This window comes from Azolla caroliniana, unplaced genomic scaffold, assembly GCF_043228905.1.
Source record: "Azolla caroliniana isolate FFs.n. ecotype wild unplaced genomic scaffold, voAzoCaro1.0.p SCAF_14, whole genome shotgun sequence".
Lineage (NCBI taxonomy): Eukaryota > Viridiplantae > Streptophyta > Polypodiopsida > Salviniales > Salviniaceae > Azolla > Azolla caroliniana.
Window position 1 is genome coordinate 13,565,341 of NW_028230449.1, and position 23,421 is coordinate 13,588,761.

Consider the following 23,421-nt stretch of genomic DNA (forward strand, 5'->3'; position numbering starts at 1 on the left):
CGGTTCTTCACGCGCGCACGCTCCGAGTTGTACATAGAAGCGAATTAGGAGGATAATCGGCGGGAACGGGCCCTAACACGAGTGGAGACAAAGACCGCGCGAACAGTCTTTTCGGTCGCGCGCGCGAGCGAAGGGACTGTACGAGTCGGCGGCGTAACTACGCGGATGCGTGAAGGACGAAGGGAATAGAGCTGACATGACGGCCTGCTCGTCGGCCTATATAAGGAGCAGGAAAGTGTTGTTGCAGGGATCTCGCGCAGAGAGGACGAAGTGCTGCCGGACCGTTTCTGGACGCTTCTCTCTCTGTCTCCTTCCTTCTTGAGCTCCATAGCTTTCTGTGCAGGGTTCCGAGGAGGCTTGCGCTGTTTCGAGGAACGCCCGAGTGCTTCCGGCAGCACCTCCGACCGGCTACCCCTTTTGCGTCGAAGCGAACAGGCATCGGCATCTGTTCGCCGGCCTGCTCGGTTGTAACCAACCTGTGCCCCATCGAGGGTTGTAGTCGTGTTAGCCATTCTTGATATATATATTTAGTCATTCGCATCTGTCTGTGTCGGTGTTCGTTCGCGTTCTCCGTGCTGAAGGGCCGTGTCCCTGTGTATTCCCGGTCCTGCGTAGCCGGTTCTCTCTCTTTCTCCTCCCTCGCTTGCTCTTTGGTTCGAGACCCCCGCGGTCCCGCCTCGTTTCCACACGCACTTGCGTAAAAACTCGACACCGGTATTGTAGGTCGAATATCCTTTCGTTCCTTCACTCGTACAACCCCCGCATAGTGTACTGTTTTCGTACTTTGACGTATGCTCGCTAGTCGTCCCCATTCTTTTCGTATTTATTGAGAGAGTTGAAGAAGTTGCGGCCAAGTGATCCGGGGTCCATTAGTAATCAGCTCTTGCTTGAGGTCGAAAGGCTCCACTCCTTTCCCCATGGGCATATCCTCCATATTGATCTTTCTCCTTGAACGACGCCTTTTTGAAGGATTCTCCATCTTAGACTCCTTAGTTTTTTTCTTTATTTGAGGGTTACTTGACTCCCCTTCCACCTCTTTTCCCTTATGCGTTGCTCGAGTTCTCTTGATTGGAACAACATCACAATCATCGTCAGTATCATACATAAAATCAAGAAGATTTACATTGGAAGGTATTGTTGGGACTTGAGCCATTGGCAACGGTCCTCCATCACTAGAAACTTGATTATTGCTATTTGCATGGTTGTTAGGGGCATTTGAACCTCCTTGAACTTGATAGATACCTCGTCCTAAACCTCCTTGTCGTCTTGAAGGACATCGTGTAGCAATATGTCCTTCAACACCACAAGAATAACAAACCGGGACCCGTTTTTCTGGTGGCACCTCGCGAACTTGGTTGGTGTTGAAACTGGCTTGCATTTGGCGGAATTGATTTGTTAGCTCGTCAAGTCGTCGGTTTAGTTGCTCGGGGAAACTTCCATCAGTTCTTGGATGATCTACATCTCGCATCATTGGTAAATTAGCTTGGTTAGCTACATTAGAATTAAATATGTTTGGAAAAACCTGTCCTCCATGTACAATAGAGGATGGATGTGGGGCGTTTAGAGTTGACACCACATTCGCATTAGCTATCGCCACCGTTGTATCGACCCCCATCCGCATCACTTTTAGTTGTCTATCATATATTTGACACACTTGTAGAAGAGTTTGAAAATTGGTTGGGTCCTTCAAATTCGCCTCCATTGCAAAGTAAGGGTTCAAGCCCGCCTTGAAGCGATCCATCTTGAACCACTCATCCTCTACGCCTCCGCGTAGACGGATCCATGTTGACCACAGCTCTTTGAACACCCTCTCGTATTCCGAATACTCCATCAATGTTGTCATACGCAAGGCGAATAGTTCCTCTCGCACCTCCATCGCACTACGACGTCGGATGTACTTGCTTCTAAATTGTTGAACGAGCAATTGGTAGTTGGTTTGTTGGTTGGGAGGTAATGACTCATACCACTCCCGGGCTCTTGAGTAGAAAGTTGCCACCAACAAGGGCAATTTCTCTATGTCATTCACCTTCCCAATCGAAACCGCATGATGCTCGAACGATGCCAAAAAAGCTCCTCCATCCTGAACGCCATCACCTGCGAAAGCAAATTGAAACGCCATATCCACGTAATACTAAGACACAATCAATCTTCCCAAGGTACGGAAAAGATCGACCCTCCCTGGAGCGCCAAAAATGAAAAGAGAGATGATGATAGAAAAGAGAGAGAAGGAAGATATAGAAACCCAAATCTACAAAGATATATTAATAAGGAGTGATGATCATAGAAACAAGAGAAAGAAGATACATAAACTCAAGCCTACAAGGATGAATTGATCACTAGAAAAAACGCACTACATGAATAGGCAAGAAAAACCCCACAAGAAAAAGGCCCCTTTTCACCACCTCACCCTTCTTGCTTTATATGAAGTTCTCCTCTAGTAGATAAGTTTCGCTTGCTTTCTTTTCCACGCTTTTTTTAGAGCTTTTCCATCTCCTATTCTTAGCTATGACACAACGATCTTCTAATCGTCATATCTCCCTCATCCATGCTCCAAATTTAGAGTTTTAAAAAGCTACGGATAGCTCTCGTCATAAGCTTTATAACCAATATTTACACGTGATATTTGGGTGTCAAACGAGAGAGTTATGAGCATTTGTTTCTGACTGCGTTTTGGTGGTCTGCTTTTTCTCTTTTTAACTTTTCTCCATCTTTATTGCTTTTATTTGGACTTATCCACGAGATGTTAGTTCATGTCCTTGTCCTCCAAATGTGAATCCTCCATACCTTATATTCTTTTAGTGTCCAATGGCTTGAATTCTAAAAACAGTTTCACAAATACCAAAACCTGATTAATAGCATTCTTGTTCTGGAACATGATGTCGATCTTCTCCTAGAGTTCATGAGCCTTGCTCTCTTCATTGAAGTTGTTGTACAGGCTCATGTCGATGAAGCATTGGATGTATGTCGTCGTCTTCATGTGCATCACCTCCCACACTGTGGCATCGATCTTATCCGGTCTCTTGTCCCTGAACTAAACTGGCAACCAAAGATTATTAACCACCAGCATATCCCTCATCTTCGGCTTCCACACAGTAGTTGGAGCCGGTGAGCTTGAACATGCCGCCGAATGATTCTTCCATTTCATGTGTTGTTTAGTCTGATACCAGTTTGAAGAGAATAGCGCGGAATACTGCTCGGCCACAACCGATTCTTAGATCACTTCAATGAGAATGAAACACAAAAATGAAAATAGAGATGAATACTCGTACACCAAAAGAAAGTACATAGGATGTTTACGTGGAAAACCCTAATAGGGAAAAACCACGGGAGCCCACAAACTCCAAACTATCACTATATGAGAAAGGTACAACCAGAGACTCGGAGGCAACGACCTGGAGCTCTGTTTCTTCGCCAAGCAGCGGTTACAACAGAGTATTGCTCTGTATCTCCTCTCTCCCTCTTCGTCTCTCTCTATACAACAGTTATGCACATACAACAATATGACAACTCACTTTGAGTTATTGCCCTAAGTCATATTTATACTTATATGAACTTAGCTCAATAGGCTTACTCAAAACATATTTACAAATATGTCTTCTCTTCCGGTTCTCACCGGGTCCATCCGATCCGGTTTCCAGATCTCTTCCGGTTCTCACCGAGTCCATCCGATCCAGTTTTTGGATCTCTTCCGGTTCTCAGCGAGTCCTCTTCATCCATAACCAGATCCCATCCGGAGGGACCGACTTCCCTACAACATGCTGGAAGGGTTGCATGATACGGAAGCATACTTAGACGAAAACCCACAGATCATACCGTTTTTCGAGATAGACATCCTCGAGACGGATAACGGTTACGTAGCGTCGGCCGTACCAAAGGGCGAGGAGTACAAACTAGATTCGGAATCACTGCTAGAGCTGAGCAAAGCACGAGATGCGTTTGAGAGAAAAATGGAGATCTCTCGAGGAGTCACAACGTCGACCATAGAAGAAATCAATGTAGGGACAATGGAAGCACCATGGCCACTATTGATAGCAAAGGACCTGACGCCTACCGAAAAGGTTGCAATGATTGACCTATTATGAGAATATAAAGATGTGTTCGTAGTCGCACGACGACATGAAGGGACTAGACTCAAAAAAATTCTAGCATAAAATTAATCAAGCCACAGACACGAAACCAGTTCAACAATGACGCTACCGCATGAATCCGAATTACGCGGCACGCATAAAGGAGGAAATCGATAAGCTTTTGAAATTTGAGTTTATTCGGCCAGTGAAGCAAGCTACATGGCTTAGCCTGATTGTAGTCGTACCAAAGAAGAATGGGATAATCCGGGTTTGTGTTGACTACCACAAATTAAACGTTGTACAATCACAGACGCCTTCCCTTTGCCGTTTACGAATGTACAGTTTCCTGGATGGGTTTAGCGGGTACAACCAGATACACATGCACCCAGATAATCAGGAGAAAACCGCTTTCTTAATAGACTGGGGCGTTTTCATGGCCGTAGTAATGATGTTCGGATTAAAGATCGGCCCGGCCACGTTCCAACACATCATCGCCGAAATTTTTGGTGACTTCTTCCCTGCATTGATGCAGGTTTTCCTCAATGACATTGCGGTTTATGGGACGTGAGTGGATCACCTAGGCCATCTACGACTATGCTTAGAACGATGTGTGCCACACGACTAAACCTCAATTTGTCCAAGTGCACGTTCGGAGTCACCAACAGAGCCCTTGTTGGGCACATAGTGAGCAGGGACAGTATCGCAGTGAATCGTAGGAAAATCAAAGCCCTTGTCGAGGCGCTGACTCCTGGAAACGCAAAGTCTCTTAGCCACTTCTTGGGGCAAATTCGCTGGCACAACCGCATGCTCTGTTACCTGGCGGATTTCGTGACACCATTACACGCCGCAGTACACCGTTGTTGTGAAGTTTTACGGCAGCGGTGAGAAAATCACATGGAACGGAGAAAATCGAGAAGGTGGAATGTGCACATGAATGAATGGGGCGATCAATCTATGCATCAATCAAGCTATGTATTGAATCAACATCTTAATATTAAAAAAACCTACTTATCTTATTGGTGACTTGTCTTATTTCCCAAAATTGATGTCAAGGGTTCAAACACGGAATTGGAATTTCCATCCATCTATTTATCTATCTTAAACACTTCCTCAATTCCCGTCTCTCTCTCACACACACACACAACCACATTAGTGCGCACTTCGGCTACTACAATTTCATTTCGTGTGGTCATTCACTCTATCTCTGGAATTCTCATCAAGAAGGAAATAGCACCAGCAAATATCATTTCGTCGTCGTCATCGCCCGCTAAACGTTGCACACCACCACATTACCGCCGCCTACACATCAATCCACCGCACCGCTGATTCTAGTTTGGGTGCGTCTTCGACAACAAAGAACACCCCGACCATAAACCTAAAATAGCTACTTCATCTCCTCCATAACCACTAGTGGATAGAGGCCCGATGCTTGTCCGCGCCTGTGTGACATGCACATCGCGACCTGTGGCACGTGTGTCACGCTCCACGCGACACCGCACACCATTCAAATGGACCACGACGGAAGATAAGGCATACGAAGCACTAAAAGTGATGCTTACACAAGCACCAATTGTACAACCTCCGGCCTGGTCAAAACCATTTCATGTGTTTTTTGATGCATCCGACATAGCCATCAATAACGCACTCATGCAACTCACCGAGCCCAATTGGTATCGGCCAGTATATTATTCTAGTCATAAATTAACAGATGTCGAACAGAACTATTCAACAACCGAACGTGAAGCCTTAGGAATGATCTACAACATCAACAAATTCCGGCATTATCTATTGGGTTGAAAATTCACCTTCCTCGTGGACCACACCACATTGTTGTACCTCGTCTCTAAACAATCACTAACCGGGAAGTTGGCCCGGTGGATGTTGTTGTTACAAGACTTTGAGTTTGAAATATAGCATCGGCCAGGGACCCAGGATGCCATAGCGGATTATCTAAGCCGGATCGACAATGGCAACGACGCAGTAGTGGGGCATGACGACTTTCCGGACATTGAAATCTTGTGTATTACGACAACCACAGTGGAAGAAGGCAAGCAGTCCCTGTAGAAATGGCTGATGGAAATGACTTATTTCTTAAGTACGGGGTTGCCACCTCCGCGGTTGTGAACGGATGAGAAGAAACGACTAGCGGTCAGGAGCCAGAACTTCTGTCTATTAGAAGGAATACTATACCATAAGGGCAACGATTGCATCTGGCGACGGTGTGTACGACATGACGAGAAGGACGCGGTATTACGAGAGGCTCACTGCGGCACAACAAGGGGACACTACACGGGGGATGTAACTGCTTGGAAGATATGGCAAGGAGGATTGTGATGGCCAACAATGCAAAAGGATGCTTATGCATATTGCAAAGAATGCGACCTCTACCAGCGAATGGGCCAACCAACAGAGCTAGCATGGATGCCCCATCAACCAGTACTACCGCTTGAGCCATTCCAGAAATGGGGTCTCGACTTCGTCGGACCCTTTACCCCAACCGCGACTCGAACAGGAAATAGATATATCCTAGTTGCCATGGACTATTGTACAAAATGGGTGGAAGCCAAAGCACGACTCAACAACACCGCCCGTGCTAAACCTAGTGGCCCTAAAAAAAACAAAAAGAAGAAGAAGAATAAAGAGAAGACATAGAGAAGAAGAATAGACAAAGAAAACGAGAGGGGGCATACTAACAAAATGTTAGAAACCTAAGGATATAATAAGAATTTCAAACAAATTGGAGGGTAGAAGAGGAAATTTCGAAAACAGAAGGGCGGAAAATAAAGTTTTAAAAAACCTGAGGGGTACAACATACAATTTCGGAAACCCAAGGGTACACAAACTCATCACTGTTCACACTACGGAAGAAGAATATATATATATATATATATACCCACAATCATTGTTAGACCTCAACGACTTTTACCACAATGGATAAGCCGATTGGTGTACCTGGTGTGCAAGACTCCTTTGCTTCTTTTACCAGATCCTTTAAAACCTTTTCAGCTTAAAATCGATGCAAGTGATTATGTTATAGGTGCCATATTATATCAACATGGTCAACCAATAGCATTTGAGAGTAAGAAACTTGATTATGCTCAATGTCGGTATACAATTCAAGAAAATGAATTATTTGCAGTTATTCATGCGCTCAAGACATGGCACCATTATCTTTCGTTTTGTGGTAACTACAGACCACGAGTCCTTGAAATATTTTTGTGACCAACAAAACCTGAAAGGTCATAAGGGACGATGGGCTGATCTGATCTAGGACTTTGATTTTTCCATACGATATCATAAAGGTTCCATGAACATTGTCCTGATGCACTGAGTCACATTCGTGCAGTTAACATGCTTAGCTTCACTGAAATAACATCATATCTTTATGAGCACCTTCGAGGAACGTATCCTGATGACAGTTATTTTGGAAAATATTGGGGAAGACTTGAGTCTAGAACAAACACCACCACATCCTCGAAGGAATCCTTCCACATTGCAAACGATCTGCTCTACCGTAATGGGAAGGTTTGTGTTCCAGATTTGCTTGAGGTCAAAAAGAGAATTCTTTTTGAATGCCATGATGCACCCTCAACAAGGCACCTTGGAATACATCTTACACTCATTCTCATCGCCACTCAATTCTATTGGCTAAGATGTGTCCTGACATACATAGTTATGTGACAAAATGTCACCAGTGTCAGGTTAACAAAGCCGAGCGACTTAAAGTCGTTGGACTTTTACATCCCTTGGAAATTCCCAACAATAAGTGGTGAGAAAGTATATCCATGGATTTTATTGTTAGCCTTCCTCGCACCCAAAAAGGCCATGATGCCATATGGGTTGTGGTTGATCAACTAACTAAAATGGCCAGATTTATTGCTACTAAAACCACGGTAACAACTCCTGAATTGTCTTACCAATTCATTGACGAGCTATTTCATTTTTCTGGGTTACCGATGGATATCATGAGTGATCGAGATCCAAAGTTTACTAGCGACTTCTAGACACAAGTCTTTAAGAAGTTAGAAACTACATTGAGCATGAGCTCCACGGATCATCCTCAATCCGATGGACAGACAGAACAAGTAAATCAAATTATTGAGGAATACTTAGGCATATGTTGGTGCAAAGCCAACAAAGTGGGAACATTATCTCCCAAATTTGGAGTTTGCTTATAACAGCTCCAAGCATACATCGATGGGATATAGTCCTTTTATGTTGATGTATGGTTTTTAGTCACGAGCCCCGATTGATGTTAATATACATCATGATGAGTTGCGAAGTACGCAAAACTTTCTTTAAACTTTCTTTGGGATATGGACGATATGTTGCATATTGCATGAGATAATATAAAAACAACTCAAGATAGAGTGCGTTTTTATGCCGATCATAATAGGCAATCTCCTATATTCAACCCTGGACAGAAAGTATTTTTACGTGTACCTCACAATTCTAAGACATTATCTACAGGTAAATGCACTAAGTTAACCCCACGGTTTTGTGGACCTTTTACAGTCCTCAAACACATTGGTTCATCATCCTATCGTCTCACTCTTCCTGATGGCGTTGAAATCCATCCAGTTTTTCATGTAAGTAGTCTAAAAGAACATCTTGGTTTTGGCGACAATCCAGTTACAATAGAAACTTTGGTTACTTCTGAAGAATTATCTTCTAATCCACATGTACCGAAAAGAATTCTCGATGTTAAAACAAAAAAATTGCGTTCTAAAATAATCCGAGAATTTAAAATAAAATGGATGGATAAATCTATTAAAGATGCCACATGGGAACACAAAAATACTCTTAGAACTAACTTCCCTAACTTTCTATTGCAAGAATGCAATGTTTTAAAGAGGGGGAGTATGTTACGGGCATGACCATATCCCCCGTGGTAAGTTTTATCGTAGTATTCTATACAAGTGAATAAAGTGTGAGGGTTAAACAAGAGTGTAAAGAAGGAAAGGATTACTTTTAATACTTGGGATTGGGACAACCCATTAGGCCAAGTGTGAACTTGCCTGGGGGCCTTAGGTCTGGCTAATAATATGAGGCCTAACTACCCTCATTGGATACATTATCAACTACATCAAGACTCTGTCATTGTGGTGGGTCGACTCTTGTAGCGAGCTCGCCAACACCAAGTACGACTCGACGCCACGGTAGTGGTATGGGACGCCGATCGAGGCTTGAGTCCGTCTTGATCCCTTCGCTCAGGGGTGGTCGGGTGGATCGGCACCCTTCTTTCTCACTCCTCTCTTATCTATTTTATATCTATTATATCCTTATCTCATGCTTACATTAGTAGTTGGCTCTAACATAAGTTGTCTAAGATGTTTAATAATTAGGGTTTAGAAAGTTAGAAATTAGACAGTGAGAAGTTAGAAGTTAGAATTTGAAAGTTGAGAGAGAGACTGACAGGAAGCCATAGGCAACAAACTGTTGAGTGACGAGAGAGGGAGGGAAAGAGAAGGAGAGGGAGCCTGCATAGTGGACAGAGAGGGAGAGGGAGCCTACATTATGGACCTCCTCCTTGTTGTTATATACATTCTTTCTATACATATAGGTGAAATTTTAGTTCCAAATTCTCTCTTGAGTTTGACCTAGGACCTAGGACGCGACGAGGTCAACCTGAAGGTGGTCGAGGGATGGGGAATAGCAATCGATAATGGACATATTGAGGTCCAGAAAGGGTCGGGCGGTAGCAATCTACAAAGGAAGATGAGGGTGGGGGTGGGGGAGCATGTCAAAATTGGAGGAGGATGAGGATGGGGGACATGCCAAGGGGGTGGGAGTTACGAGGAGGAGAAGAAGAGTAGAAGTGGTAATGGTGTTTTTTGGGTTTCTTCACACCTCTAAAGCTTTTTCGTCCCAAACCGACTCACAAACCGGTTCCTAAACCGGTTTAGGGATCAGTTTGGTTTGGTTTGGTTCAGGTTTGAGAACCCCAAAACGGTTTAGGCTTAACCGGTTTGGCTTGGATAAGGCTTAACCGGTTAAGCCTAAACCGAACCGTTGTCGATTCCTATCCAAGCTATCAGTACCAATAAGGTAACCTAAGTGCTAACACACATTCAGTTGATCCAATATTTGCCAACATAATCCAAGATCAACCAAATCACTTAAAGTGCATCTAATATCCCACAACTCCAAGCACTAACTTCTGCTACTACTTTGGCCAAAAATCTCGCACAGCCTAACCATTAATTATATTGGTCTCCATTGAATAAAGGGCATAAGAGATGCAACTTTTAGTGTAAGTTTAACAAGACCAAATTTCCATGATTTAGGTATCTTGGCAAAACTCCTCACTTCTTGGAACAACATTGTAAGAGGACATTTGAGTTTTTCCTCAAAAATTTCTAGAAACTCATTTGTAATTCTATCCCAACCCATAATTTTATCATCTAAAAGATTTGAAAATACACACTCCACCTCTTCTTCCTTTGTATCCTCTTCTAAGGAATCATGACATGTTGCATAACATTATTACCCTTGATTGATTCAAATAGCATTAATCGTGCTTGCCTCGTTTCATCATTGTAGGGAACATTCTTAGCCCAAACTAGTTATGAAATGTTTAACACAATTATCAATATTTATTTGGGGCTTTGTATTAAAAGTTCCATCAATCTGTAGGCATACCACATTCATTATAACATGGGATGCATGCAACCCAAGAAAGTGTTTATGTGATTAACAATTGTGATCATGTAATTAATTTTTCATGCCCATCACACAACATTGTTGATAACTACAAACCTCTAGATCTTGTAAAGCTTGAGACAGCATCCATTGAATATCTAACAACAAATCATCAAATGGGATTGAGACAAAAAATGCATTACACTTGTCTAGAATTTGTTGGATTAATCTCATCTTTCGTTTGCGGATAGATGCTTCAAAAATCCCATAACAACATGGAAAATGTTAAATATTAGAAAAACAAATATAATGACAAAACACCATAGACATTGACTAATCTAGCAAACTATCCCACCAATTTTCCCATAGCATGTCGAAAATTATCATGTCTAAGAAAAGAAGTTTAAATGTAAGTGGTTGTCTTCCCAATAAGAATCTAAAACCATCCACTATTTGATGTGTGCATTTCAAAACACCTTGAAAATATCAAATGATCCAATCCCTCTATACACTTGTGTAGTCAAAAACCTTTGTAAAAATGTCTCATTATGCATTATATAAATGTTATCTAATCTACTCCAAGTTTATCTATGTTTAATAGATTGAAATTTATAACCAAAATAAGTTCCATTGATCATCCAAGTCCATCCATCATACGTTACAACCTCCACTATAAACAAATTTGAAGCCTCTCTTTCATTCATTGGTTCCCCCCATCCCCCCGAGAAAACAACAAAACATTTGTGGGGGACCATTAATGTGGACACACTTGCACCACTCAGCCTCTCCCTTGCTAAAGTAGAAAACCAAAGAGCAATCAAACGCCCTTGGATATCGAGCTTCGAATCACTCATTATCGTGTAGAAGCAATTAAGAAGATAAGGGAATGGGAGTTGAACCTTGCCTTGAAGCTATGGTCGTGATACCATTTACATAGTGACCATGGAGCACACCCTCATCGAAACCCTTCAATCCCTTACTCCATTTCAAGGGACTTGGATGGAAATGAAACTAGTCTCAACACATGGCCATTTCCATTATAGAACAACATGCTACACCTCACATTGAAACTCGTTTATTCATGTTTATTTCGTTTTCATTTTCGAGTATTGTAACCAGTTGTGTTATGGGCCAAATTTGGTCAATGGCTCGGCTCAAGCTTAAACCGAGTTGTTTAGCTGCATTCAAACGGTTCGACGGTTCGGTTGGGGTTCAGGTTTGAGGTTCCCAAACCGGTTTGAGCTGGGTTTGGCTAGGGGTCAAGCCGAACCAAAACCGTTTTGGGCCAAACCGGTTAGGGCTTAAAGTTTGAGTTGTACTTCCCAACCGGTTAAGCCGAAACCGGTTAAGCCGAAACCGAACCGTTGCCTATTCCTAGCCGGATTCTCGTAAGCCTTTAGAAGAAGACAGTACAATACCTTTCTTTCTTTTGTCTCTCAGAGAGTCAGTCAGTGTGAGTGAGAGTAGTAGCAGTAGTAGACAGGTTCTCGGCGATGGCAATTCTGGAGCTCGACACGCACCCTGGCCAAACCTTGGCGTTGTTCCTCTTCAGCGACGTATCGAACAGCAGGTTCTTCTTCCTTCCTTTCCTTTCCTTTCTCCGTAACTGTGTCTTCTTTCTTCACTTCCTAACTGGCTTCTCATCATCATCATCATCTTCTTCTTATTCTTCTTCTTCTTGCCCTCTCCCCAGAGAGCTTCTGCAGGCAGTCCAGCAAGGTTCTTTGGTTCCTGAGCTTTCTCTCTTCAACGCATCCCTGGTAAGTCGCACTATGTCTTCCTTAGTTGTGTCCTTATGAGAGGTCGCAACTCTACGGAGATATTCGAAGAGATTTCACGTCGGAGCTGGCCCTTACTGTCTTCGGCGTCATTGCAGAAAATGTGCAAAACTTCGAGAGTCCATGGAACAAACATGCATAGAAGTGCGAACAAATGCATTGAATATGTTAAGTAGAATGAAGGAAACTAATAAGGAGATTGAACAATTTTCATGTCAAGACTATTTCTGTGGTTTCCATAGAGTGCAAGTAATGTGGAATAAACATGGCCAATTGGAGCACACATATTTAGAAGATCAAAAAATCCATTAAACATCCTAAGCACAATGAAAGAAGTTAATGTGAAATTCAAACAAATTTCATGTCAAAGTTGCATTACCCTTTGGCTTCCATATTATGACGAAATGTGCCAATGAAGAAGCATAAAAGTGACGTTGGTTAACCTAAAATTATCAAGGATATTCCTTTGAGTTTGAAGCTAAGTTCAAAGGAGGGGAAAGCATATTAGAATTTTCAATGAGAAATTGGAAGTTGGAGCATACTTTGATACTGATTGTGTGTTTTGATTATCTAACACAGCCATTTTTGTGGTGTGTCTGGAACTTTTTCTTTTGTATGGGTAAATGCTGTTCTTTTAGTATTCTGTTTCTTTCATTACATTGTGCATTCAAAACAAAAAGCTCAAAAAACTGTTGTTTTTTGTTTTTCATGCAAACCAACAGTGTCTTGGGATCTTCTAAAACTCATATGACCAATGATTTTATCCATATTGTCTTTTCTACCACACAAAACAGAATAAATTGTATAATTTATATTTAAAATTTCGAACGTGCAAAGTTAGAAAAACAAGTTTTACCCATAAGTTCAAATTCCTGTATTTGAAATTTGTTTACTTAATGGAAAATGTAGCAAATTTGAAAGTTTTGCTTCGAAATAACTTTGTTCACCAAGTGTACAGATAACTTTTTTTTCTTTACAAACGCAAATCAGCCTTTTTCTGAACTCTTGTGAATCGGAGTCTCTTATGTTACTCATTGGTAGGTACCAGATACCTTTCCTTTGCTAGCTGCAGCGGATAAGACATTGCTAGCTCAAAAACGAGGCAGTTTAGTCACCCGAACTCTTCCTTCTGAATTTATTTACAACTATTCTGGTTCAAAGCATGTTAGTGGCCTTATATTTAGATTTTATAAACTCAGCAATTTCATTTGGTACAATATTCCAGTGTTAATGAGCTGCTTTACTTTCATTTTATTGACACCAGATCACAGAATCACTACGAAGATGTGGTATCACAGAAAGCTCAAACTATATTTTGGTTGCCCGATTTAATGCAACACCTGAAGAGGTATTTCTTGAAAGGTGGTCATTTTTGTCATGTGTTGATATTTCACATTACTTCCTGTCCTTGGTAATACATATTGTCTTTGATCTTTCTGTGAATATATTGCAGTGTTATATTATACTTTTGATTCGTGAGCTATAAAGAGTCTTATTGAATGTACTCCTAAGGCTATATGGTATGTAATGAGGTTTAGAAACATAATATTCATAACATAATATCCATGGTACATGATGAGAAATTGAGAGATCCTTACTACCATGGGGACTTCGAACAAAATTCTGGAAACAACATTACCTTGGCGTTTTAAAATTAAATTTTTTTTTCTCTCTCAATGCCACCAAATACTGCTTTTCAAGTACAATTGCCCTATCTATATGGGTTCAAAGGTTTGTAAAATAAATGAAAAGCAATTCAACTGCCTTAGTTCTGCTCTTTCTCAAAGGTTATGTCTAAGAAATGTTCTTCTCTAACTTTGACTTCCAAGATGTTTCCATTTCATTTTTCTTATGGAAATATCCAAAAAGTGCACAAGCTTTGAGTTATCATTCATTACATCAACTATATGAAAAACCATCCTCTTGCATAAAAGTCTACATTTCTCTCATGGAAATGATTTTAAATGACGATTGATTGAAGTGTGTCATTTCTTCCATAAATATATGTATACTCTACTCTACTTAGGTTGACATGGCAAGAAAACTAGTACATGGTAATGAAATTGATTTGAAAGAGTTGGAGTCAAGAGCAGACAAGTCCTTGATACAGAAGGTATGATTAATTTTATTTCTATTCTAGGGTTGGATTCCATTTTTCTTTTTCATGTAAAATGGTTTGTCATACACGGGTCACCTCATGTTAGAATAAGAAATAAGGAGGCAAACACTTCTTTTTTCTGATTGGCTAAATTTGTTGCAGCATTACAAGATATCCTCTTTGGAACTAGAGATCTCTAGTTTAGCTGATGCTATAACATGTCGAATCGCAGCTCGGGATGCATTATGATACCTTGGGGAGTTGAAAAATATATTTCATAACCTACTGATTTGCGAGGATATAGTTTCTTGTATCATCCAATGCTAGGATATGTAGATTAATGCATGGTTCAACTGGTTTGGATATGAGTTTATGTAGCCTTTAAAGCTACAACTGGCTTGGTTATGTGCTCATCTAGATGTTCATGCAATTTTTAGTTACTCTTTTTTGGTTCAGAAAACACATGACTATTTCAAGGAAAATTTCTTTCTTAACCAGGATGATCCAGTGGAAGGTTAAAATTCTTTCTAAGAGATAACTATCTAATTTGTTGCCAATCCAATGTGCGTTTAGATCTGGGGATCATGTTGCCACGTTAACCTAGCTTGAGTGTTGTAATTTGCAGTAGATAAAATGTGGTAGTTAGTGTACTAAGGTGCTTCATTGTTTGAATGTGCCTCTATACAAAAACCTGGTTTTCATTTTTCATGCATCTATTTTTAGAGTAGTGTTTGTTGGAATCAATACCAAATCATCGTAGTGATCTTTAGTTTGTTTATTGAACAAATTATATAATCCAAAGAAAAGCTTGCCCGACTTGCCTGGATTTTGACTTGTCGGCTTTGCACTTCCAAGGTAACTATATATAATGCTATGCTAGCTGATTGATTGCATTCTAGTATATCTGTCACTGAACTGCTTATTTTTAATAATGGGGTTGTGGGAGCCATGAATTACATGAATTAGTCCAAAAAACTTGAAATTGACATGGGATATGGTAGGGTTGTACCACCCTCTCTTTGTTTTTATAAAATTATGTGCACACATGGTAGCCTGAAATTACATGTATCTTTTCCATGTTTGTGCTCTTTGAAATGTGTCATTTTTGGAATCCATATAATCTTTAATAGCCACAACATTGAATCCTCCTGATTATACCGCATTGCCATGGTATTGGTATGTGAGAAAAGCAAATAAAGTGAACATCTGAAATAATTTGCATAAATAGTTAAGTTTGATGTCTATAGATATGTTAATGAAATTATTGTTTCTTGCATTGAAGAGAATGTGTATGTGAATGACATGGAACTCTCGTGGCCAACCACAAGGCACACCATTCGTTCAACATGTTAATGCAACACAATTGTTTTGAAGTGGTGATTGCTCTATAAGATGATGAAACAAAGAGAACCCGTTGGTTGCAATATTGTCATTAATGCTCATCTATATCATGAGTGTACAAACTTTACAAGTAGTGGTATGGAAAAGGTGCTCTTCATAAAAATGAAACCGTTAGTTGGAAATATTTCACAAGGTGATGAAAGTATGACAAAAACATGCAAAAACTTCCTATTATATATATGGCAGTTCTCAAAATTTACTCTTAGTTTGGGTCACGGGTGGGAAATGAAGCTTAGCTTGACCAAGTAGATCAAATTATGTTTAAAAACATTGCTTACAATTGCCAAGCTCCTTTGCCAATTAGTCACAAGGAAAAAACTTTGTCGGATATTGTTTTCAAATGCTTCATTCTTTTTTTCCCAATTGCATTTCTTGATAGTGCTTACAAGTACCATTTTCCATGAAATCTCTATGAATATTCAAAACTCTTCTCTCTCTCTCTCTCTCTCTCTCTCTCTCTCTCTCTCTCTCTCTCAATTTGAGGGTGGTGATTATTAAGGATGGACACATCCTTCAGGCAATGTCCATCTATATGATTCTCGTAAGCGTGTTTCTCTCTTAATGATATATTAGCATCCATGAGGGACCATCATCCCCCCTCTTCCAAGTAGATGGGAGCCATTTCTAAACAAATGAAAGAAAATGTTAAAAGCTCAAATGAAAAACGAAGCTTCACTCCAAATATCGATGGATGGATGTTACATGAGCGTCTTCATGGTGGAGTAAGTCTAGTGGTCACCTGGCACACAATAGTTCCATCCTTGTTAGTTCTTGAAAAGGTTTAGGTCGGCCGTCATAAGAACTCTTCAGAGTTCATGGAAGATGTCCTTGGGGCGCATTCATGCCGACTTGCCATAATATTGAGAAGGTTGATGCAACCGAGGCTACACAATTCCCGCACATCTATCTTTCTTCCTTTTTCCTACCGGTTTCATGTTGGCATGTGCCCGGCCGTTGTTTTAAGATCTTAGGGTGCACGGGAGCCGACATGCGTGTGATGGTCGGGACTCAAGGCATTGGTCAGGTCTTCTTCTCTTTTGAGGGGTAATTCGAGGAAATACTGAAAAGTTAGACCAAAAAAGATGTGTATATATAAATGAGTAGAAGCTTCTGGAAAATGCCGGCAAAAAAATGAAGCAAGGAAAATCGAATAATAATAATAATATTATCATTATTATTATTGTACACGTGGCAATATGCTATTGGATGTGTAGGCGCAGTAGTAAAATTGGAAGAGAGATGATGCGTCTGCTGCTTCTGCTGCTGATGAAGAAGAGTCAGGGATTTCTGTTTGTCTGTCGATTTTCTCTTCTTGGAGCTTCTCGGAACGAACGATGTTGTTGATGCAGGCGAAGATGAGGAAGGATCGATTCTCTATATCTCTGCTTAGTGTCGCGTTTCTTCTCCTTTTCCTCATACATTTCGCAGAAGCCAAAGATCTGTACAAGGTATGTCTTTGCAGCATCTACAGTTCTCTCGTATATACTATATATATATATATATATATATATATATACATATATTTGCATTCGTGCGCCTATGTATGCTCATAATGCGTATATAATTTTCTATGAAATCAGAATTTTGTGTCGTTTTCTCTACAAAGATCTCTGCATTGTATTGGTTTAATAGCGTCTATATAATTATTTCTTTTTGTTTTCTTTCTTTCTTCTTTACACTAGAATTTGTTTTACGTTTTTCCCCAAAGTATCTCAACGAAGTATGTTTTTGAAGCTTCTACGATTAGAAAAAAAATCTTTTTTATTTCATGTTTCTTCAGCACAACGATAACATATTTTTATTGTTGAATTGTTTAGATTGTTTGTATTATTCTGTTTTGAAAGTATTTCATTTGCTTCTCGGTGAAATATTCTAGAAGTTGTGCTCTTGTTATCTCTTGCAAGGGAGCACCTGGTGATACGAGAGCATCAAACATGATGCGTTGATCTAGCACCTAATCAGCCATTAGGTCAAGTTTCAAGACTAAAACTTACCGCAACTTATTATATTCCTCGGGTGTTCTCGTAATAAATGTGTGCTCAACGTAGTTTTACAGCATATTCTTAATAATGGGTAGATAGCATATCTATAGACTTCTCCCTACCATGGTTCATTGAAATACATATTTTGTGCCTTGTACTTTCAAACAGAGCAGGACAAATAGGGCTATATCTCATGTTCTGGAAACTTAAATACTAGCATGAAATGGAATAAATAGAAGATATTTCTTGCTCCATTAATTGCTAGTTGAATGTTGTGGAAAGTTGACTAGTTAGTTAGCCCAATAATTCTATGCTTTTAGGGTGCTTAGGAATCATAGTAGGCTAAAGAATCTTTGCAAAATTCTATCCTTTTTATAACTTCATACACTGAAAATACATCTTTGATGTCACCAGTAATGTTATTGTACAATGAGAAAACCAGGGATGAAATTTTGCTATCTCGTTTTTATCCTCAAAACTTTTTGAAAAATTGTCTGCAGTTGAGAAGAAATATAGAAGATTACGAATTTTATTCACCAGAAGTAATAAAATGTTACAAATAGTTGAAAATTTGCCAATGTTTCTACAATTTTAGGATTTCTAACTGATAGATTTTGCCCAATCATTTATACTTAATGCTTGTTTGGGGCTCCTTGTTCTCTACTGTTGGAATACTCAATTTTATAAGAAGAATTTATGGACATATTGTTAATTTATATAGTTCAAAACGACTTGAGATCAAATTTTGGTAGCATCAAAGTTACTAACTCAAAATGTGAGCCTTTCGTTTCATTTGGAAGTTTGAAGCTTACCATTGCTTATAATTCAGATTTTAGGTGTGGAGAAAAATGCGAGCCATCGAGATATTCAGAAGGCCTTCCACAAGTGAGTTTCTGTAACATTTATTTTACTGTAGAAAATTTTCAAGAATTCCGTTGTTGGCCATTGCGTAGCACCACTTGAATACAAGCAAGTCCATGGAGTAGTTCTTAGACTAAATTTTTTATGATGCGATTAATTAAAATATGTATTTTTGGGGCATGTAAATAATAAATGTTACGTTGAGACTGTTTTTCTATCATGGACAGGTTGTCTCTGAAATATCATCCTGATAAGAACCCTTCAAAGAATGCTGAAGGAAAATTTGCTGAAATAAATAATGGTAAGCTAACTTTTACTTTGCTATAATCTCTTCTGTATCTCTAAGGCAAAGATCTAATCCTTGGATCTCAAAAAATGAATGTTGATATAGTGTGTGATGTGGACTATATTAAACGATAAGAGTAGCCAATCATGTCTTGTTTTTAATGTATCTCTAAATAGTGAAAATCCTTTGAGTTGTTGTAAAATCTAAGCTGTATTGTTAGGTTTTATGCAATGTACTTCTCATGCAAAAGATTGTTGAGCACTGTTGTCAATGCAGGAAATGATTCCACAAATGTGGATGCAACAAAGTTTTCTATCAAATGAACAATTCAATACGTTAAAAGTTAGGATCAGGTGTGCATGGTATGTTCTCTAGAAGTTTTAGCAAATGAAGCGATGTTGTGGAAATAGCCTGATTGTAATAATATTGAATGAACGTGAGACAAACTCCCGTCTGGTTGGAATCTAGAGGCTTCACTCTTTTCAGTTTTCGTATTCTTTTTGTGACACATGTTCAATCTTAAAAGTCTTCAATATTGATGCTATTCTCATCATAGATGCTATATTAGCTTATCTTTCTTACTATCAGTCACATGGAAAGTGAGTCTTATCTGACTTAACTGAAAAACCTATATATTCATGCATACATTCATATACATATTATATAGATATACATACATATATATGAAAAGATGAGAGGGAGATTCATGACATGCCGTATTTATATTTTCTTCAGCTTATGAGGTATTGTCAGATGATGAAAAACGCAAAAACTATGATCTTTTTGGAGATGAACAAGGTCGCCCAAGGGGTTCGGATGCTTCTGATGCTCATAATGGTGGCTACAATGACTATGATAAAAAAGGAAAACATGGTGGTTCCCAAGGATGGAGCCAAGGTGGTTCACATGGTTGGAGGCAAGGTGATTCGCATGGATGGAGCCATTTCAGTTATTCGTCAAATGATGATGATGGATACAGGTTTGAACAGAGTCAGCATGGATTTGGAGGTGGGGATGGCTCTTATGATGAAGGGGATCGTTTCAGTTTCCCATTTGGAAGTAACTTCGAAGGACAGAAAAGGTCGTCTTTTAGCTTTGGTGGAAGTGAAAGCCCCTTTGAGAATCTTTTCAACAGCTTTTTCGGTACAGCACAAGGTGGGAAATCTGAACAGCAGCGATTTACAAGCTATACCACTGGCAAGACTAGGAAAAAAGAAAAAACTGGTTATCGAGAAGGACATGAATCTACCACTGGCAAGACTGGGAAAAAAGAAAAAACTGGTTATCGAGAAGGACATGAATCTAGCGACTTAAGCGAGCAGCTTAATCCAAAATCCTTTGCAAATAGAGTTTTAGGCCAGTTATACACTTGGGCGATTTTATTTACTCCCCATGTCTCATGGGAACTCAGGGAAAGGCTAGAGCTTTTGGAAGCAATTTCAGAAAGTCTTCGTGGGAGTATAAAGGTTTGGTTCTCACTACTTTAGGTGATAGCTTCCTTCTCTTGAGTTTTGTTTAGATGCTATCTCATATTTTGTCAGTGTATTCTGTGAACCATGTACTTCTGCCTCACAAACATGAGTAATTTTTCGTTAATCATATGCATCATGGACTTTGTCACTTGATCTGACATGCTATTTCATAGGCTGCCAGTGCATTCTGTGACCCATGTATGTCTGTCTCACTAACATGATATGTGTTTCCTTAATCACATGCATCACATCATGGAGCATTCCGGAGGTTTGCTGATTTGCCTTATAGCAGCTATGCAGTATGTAGTTTGAACTGTGTTTTGCTGGATCATTCAAGAATCCATAAGATTGATGCGAATGCTTTTGAAACCGTGGAGCCAGACATCTATTTTGTGTTCATGTAACGTGGGTTATGTAGAAGCATTGCAGCTCAATTCTACATGTCTCATATTAGGTGATAATAATGAGCCAGAAATAAGCAATCCTTTGCATACAATAGTTTGAAAACTGTGAATATGGTTAAATCTCCATTAGATCTCATGCAAACCACCTCATCTGTCTCCTCATAAATAGTACTTCAAGGACCTTTTCCATTTTATCTTTACAGTATTAAACCCTACATTTCTCAAATTTATTCTTGGTCATCAGGCATAACTGGCTGTCAACTCCTTACCTTTCCTCAGAGAGAGAGAGAGAAGTGAGAGGGAAAAAGAGATATTATTATGTCTTCAAAGGTCAAGTATGACCAATGAGACCAAAAATATAACAGTTTCTCATAATAATTGTGAAATTGAGTAGCAACTCTTGATGTGAGACTGTCTGAGGGAGAGGAAGATTTGATTTGCAGGTTGGATATATCAACTGTGAGAAGTACCATGAGTTTTGTAAAGAGTATAAAATGTGGCCACTGAAGACATCAAAGTTGCTTGTTTTCTCTTTGAGGAGGAATGGAAAGCTGGGTGCATTAGACTATACTGGGAAGTGGTCAGAGAAGGATGTAAAGAGTTATTGTGTAGAAGCATTGCCAAATTTTTCCATGCACATGGAAAGCATAGAATCATTGAATGCTGAAATTGAGGATGTGGAAAGTAGTTCTGCCGTGCTTCTCACCCAGAAAAAAGCAGCATCAGCAATGTGGCGTGCCCTAAGTGGATTATTTCATGAACGCATTCATTTCTTTGATTTACAGGTTTTTATACACTGGCATTTTTTAACTCCTAATGTTCCCTGGTGTTAAATTTTCTTGAACCATAAAAAGGACAATAGCAAAAGAGAAATAGGAAACAGGATAGGGAAACAAGAAATTATTTGCAAAGTGCAGTATGGTGTATTTCCTCTTAGGGATGGCTTAACATTTGAAAGAGAAATATTAGACTAGAAGAACATTTTGAAAACATGATCAATGGATTAAAATAAGAGCATGAAATATTTTCACCTAACTAGGAGCTAAATTATCCTACCTTTTAAATATTTTAAACAAGAATTTCAGGACCAATAGATTGTCTCCAGCCCTTTAGAGATTTCTATTGTAAAGAGAGTTGAGGGCTGCCAAGAAAGGAGAAGCAAAAATGCTATGAAACTGGAAAAGTAAAAAGATTTACTGAATAATTTGATGAAGAATATATTCTTGCAGATCAAGGATTATGATACAATAGCTAAGATGTTCAGGGTGGACAGTTTTCCAGCTATAATAGGTGTCTACCAAAACGGGGAAAGCAAAGTTCTTGCGGATGGCATCATGCTAGATCAAACTAATCCTTCAGTTGATGATCTGAAAACAGTGCTGGAGGAATTTGAGAAGAAGAGCAAAGCCGCAGGAACCAAGAAAGCCAAAACAAAGGAATCAATTGATGTAACTCATTTGACGAAAAAGAACATGAGGACAATATGCGGTGAAGAAACACCTTTGTGCGTGATAGGAGCCTATAAATCCTCTAAAGGGATGGAAAAAGTGAAACAGATTCTGGAAGAGGTTAGTTACTCAAGTGTTTTATTTGTGTTGCCCTTGTTATGTGATTTTATTTGGCATTTTGTATGCCTATGGATGTGTATCAAGGAGAGATTCTTTTCGGTGGATATACAGATATCTCATAAAACCTTGATTAGGAGAGGACAGAATTCAGGTGCATCGAAAAACCCCATCTCCTTCTGTATTGTTGACGGAACAAGGCAATCAACATTTCTCAATTCATTTCATCCTTCCCTCTCGAAGAAAAATGGTGTCATATTGGTAGCGTACAAGCCGAAAAAAGGAACGTTTATCTCTTATGATGGAGTACTAACCCTTGAGAATGTGGAAAACTTTGTGGTTGAGGTTCTTAATGGCGACCTTCATTTTAACAAAGTTTCACGTGATCCAGTGTTGGTTTGATGATTATGTTTCTGATCCTTACAAAAGTATTTCAAGCTAAAAATCAATCCATACTGTCTTTTTTACAGCCAGTTGTTTTTTGCATTAGTGCAACCCCAAATTTCAATGCACTACGATATACCCAATTCATGCCTGTACTCCCCTTCGAGGGACAGTTTTGGGTTCAAAGAGTAATTACAGGGAAGAGGAGATATAACCCTCAGTTGTATATCTGTAGGACTATGTATATATGATTCTGGTCGATTGTACAATCCAAACATCGTTTTTTAAACTTCGAGCATGGCAATACAAGTGTGTTAACTAAAGTTATATTTGCAGCATAACTAATCATTTTCTCTTTTTGTGAAGCAATGCAATATGATTTTTGCTCAAATCTGAGTTTCGAACATAAGAGCACCCCAAAAATGTTAAGTAGGAATATAATATTGTATTTATCAGAATGCATAGGAGGCAAGACATTTGG

At 39.5% G+C, this 23,421-nt stretch overlaps 2 protein-coding genes across 2 annotated transcripts; both read left to right on the forward strand.

The window, feature by feature from the left end:
* Positions 1–12,152: 12,152 nt before the first annotated feature.
* Positions 12,153–15,159, forward strand: LOC147855517 (EKC/KEOPS complex subunit tprkb-like protein). Its single transcript, XM_087330772.1, has 6 exons — positions 12,153–12,279; positions 12,403–12,469; positions 13,529–13,651; positions 13,752–13,835; positions 14,514–14,600; positions 14,748–15,159. The coding sequence occupies exons 1-6, from the start codon at positions 12,203–12,205 to the stop codon at positions 14,832–14,834; spliced, it is 525 nt and encodes a 174-aa protein (XP_087186898.1). The 5' UTR covers positions 12,153–12,202; the 3' UTR covers positions 14,835–15,159.
* A 2,077-nt stretch (positions 15,160–17,236) lies between these two features.
* Positions 17,237–23,233, forward strand: ATERDJ3A (DNAJ heat shock N-terminal domain-containing protein). Its single transcript, XM_087330398.1, has 7 exons — positions 17,237–17,434; positions 18,798–18,853; positions 19,057–19,130; positions 19,851–20,581; positions 21,435–21,776; positions 22,221–22,559; positions 22,671–23,233. The coding sequence occupies exons 1-7, from the start codon at positions 17,321–17,323 to the stop codon at positions 22,956–22,958; spliced, it is 1,944 nt and encodes a 647-aa protein (XP_087186524.1). The 5' UTR covers positions 17,237–17,320; the 3' UTR covers positions 22,959–23,233.
* Positions 23,234–23,421: the final 188 nt, after the last annotated feature.

Excerpts from the sequence above, each read along its gene's own strand:
- LOC147855517 (XM_087330772.1), top strand. The coding sequence starts at position 12,203 with ATGGCAATTCTGGAGCTCGACACGCACCCTGGCCAAACCTTGGCGTTG. Across the intron at positions 12,280-12,402 it reads AGCGACGTATCGAACAGCAG|AGAGCTTCTGCAGGCAGTCC; the intron begins GTTCTTCTTCCT and ends CCCTCTCCCCAG. Across the intron at positions 13,836-14,513 it reads TTAATGCAACACCTGAAGAG|GTTGACATGGCAAGAAAACT; the intron begins GTATTTCTTGAA and ends TACTCTACTTAG.
- ATERDJ3A (XM_087330398.1), top strand. The coding sequence starts at position 17,321 with ATGTTGTTGATGCAGGCGAAGATGAGGAAGGATCGATTCTCTATATCT. Across the intron at positions 21,777-22,220 it reads TTCATTTCTTTGATTTACAG|ATCAAGGATTATGATACAAT; the intron begins GTTTTTATACAC and ends ATATTCTTGCAG. Across the intron at positions 22,560-22,670 it reads TGAAACAGATTCTGGAAGAG|ATATCTCATAAAACCTTGAT; the intron begins GTTAGTTACTCA and ends GTGGATATACAG.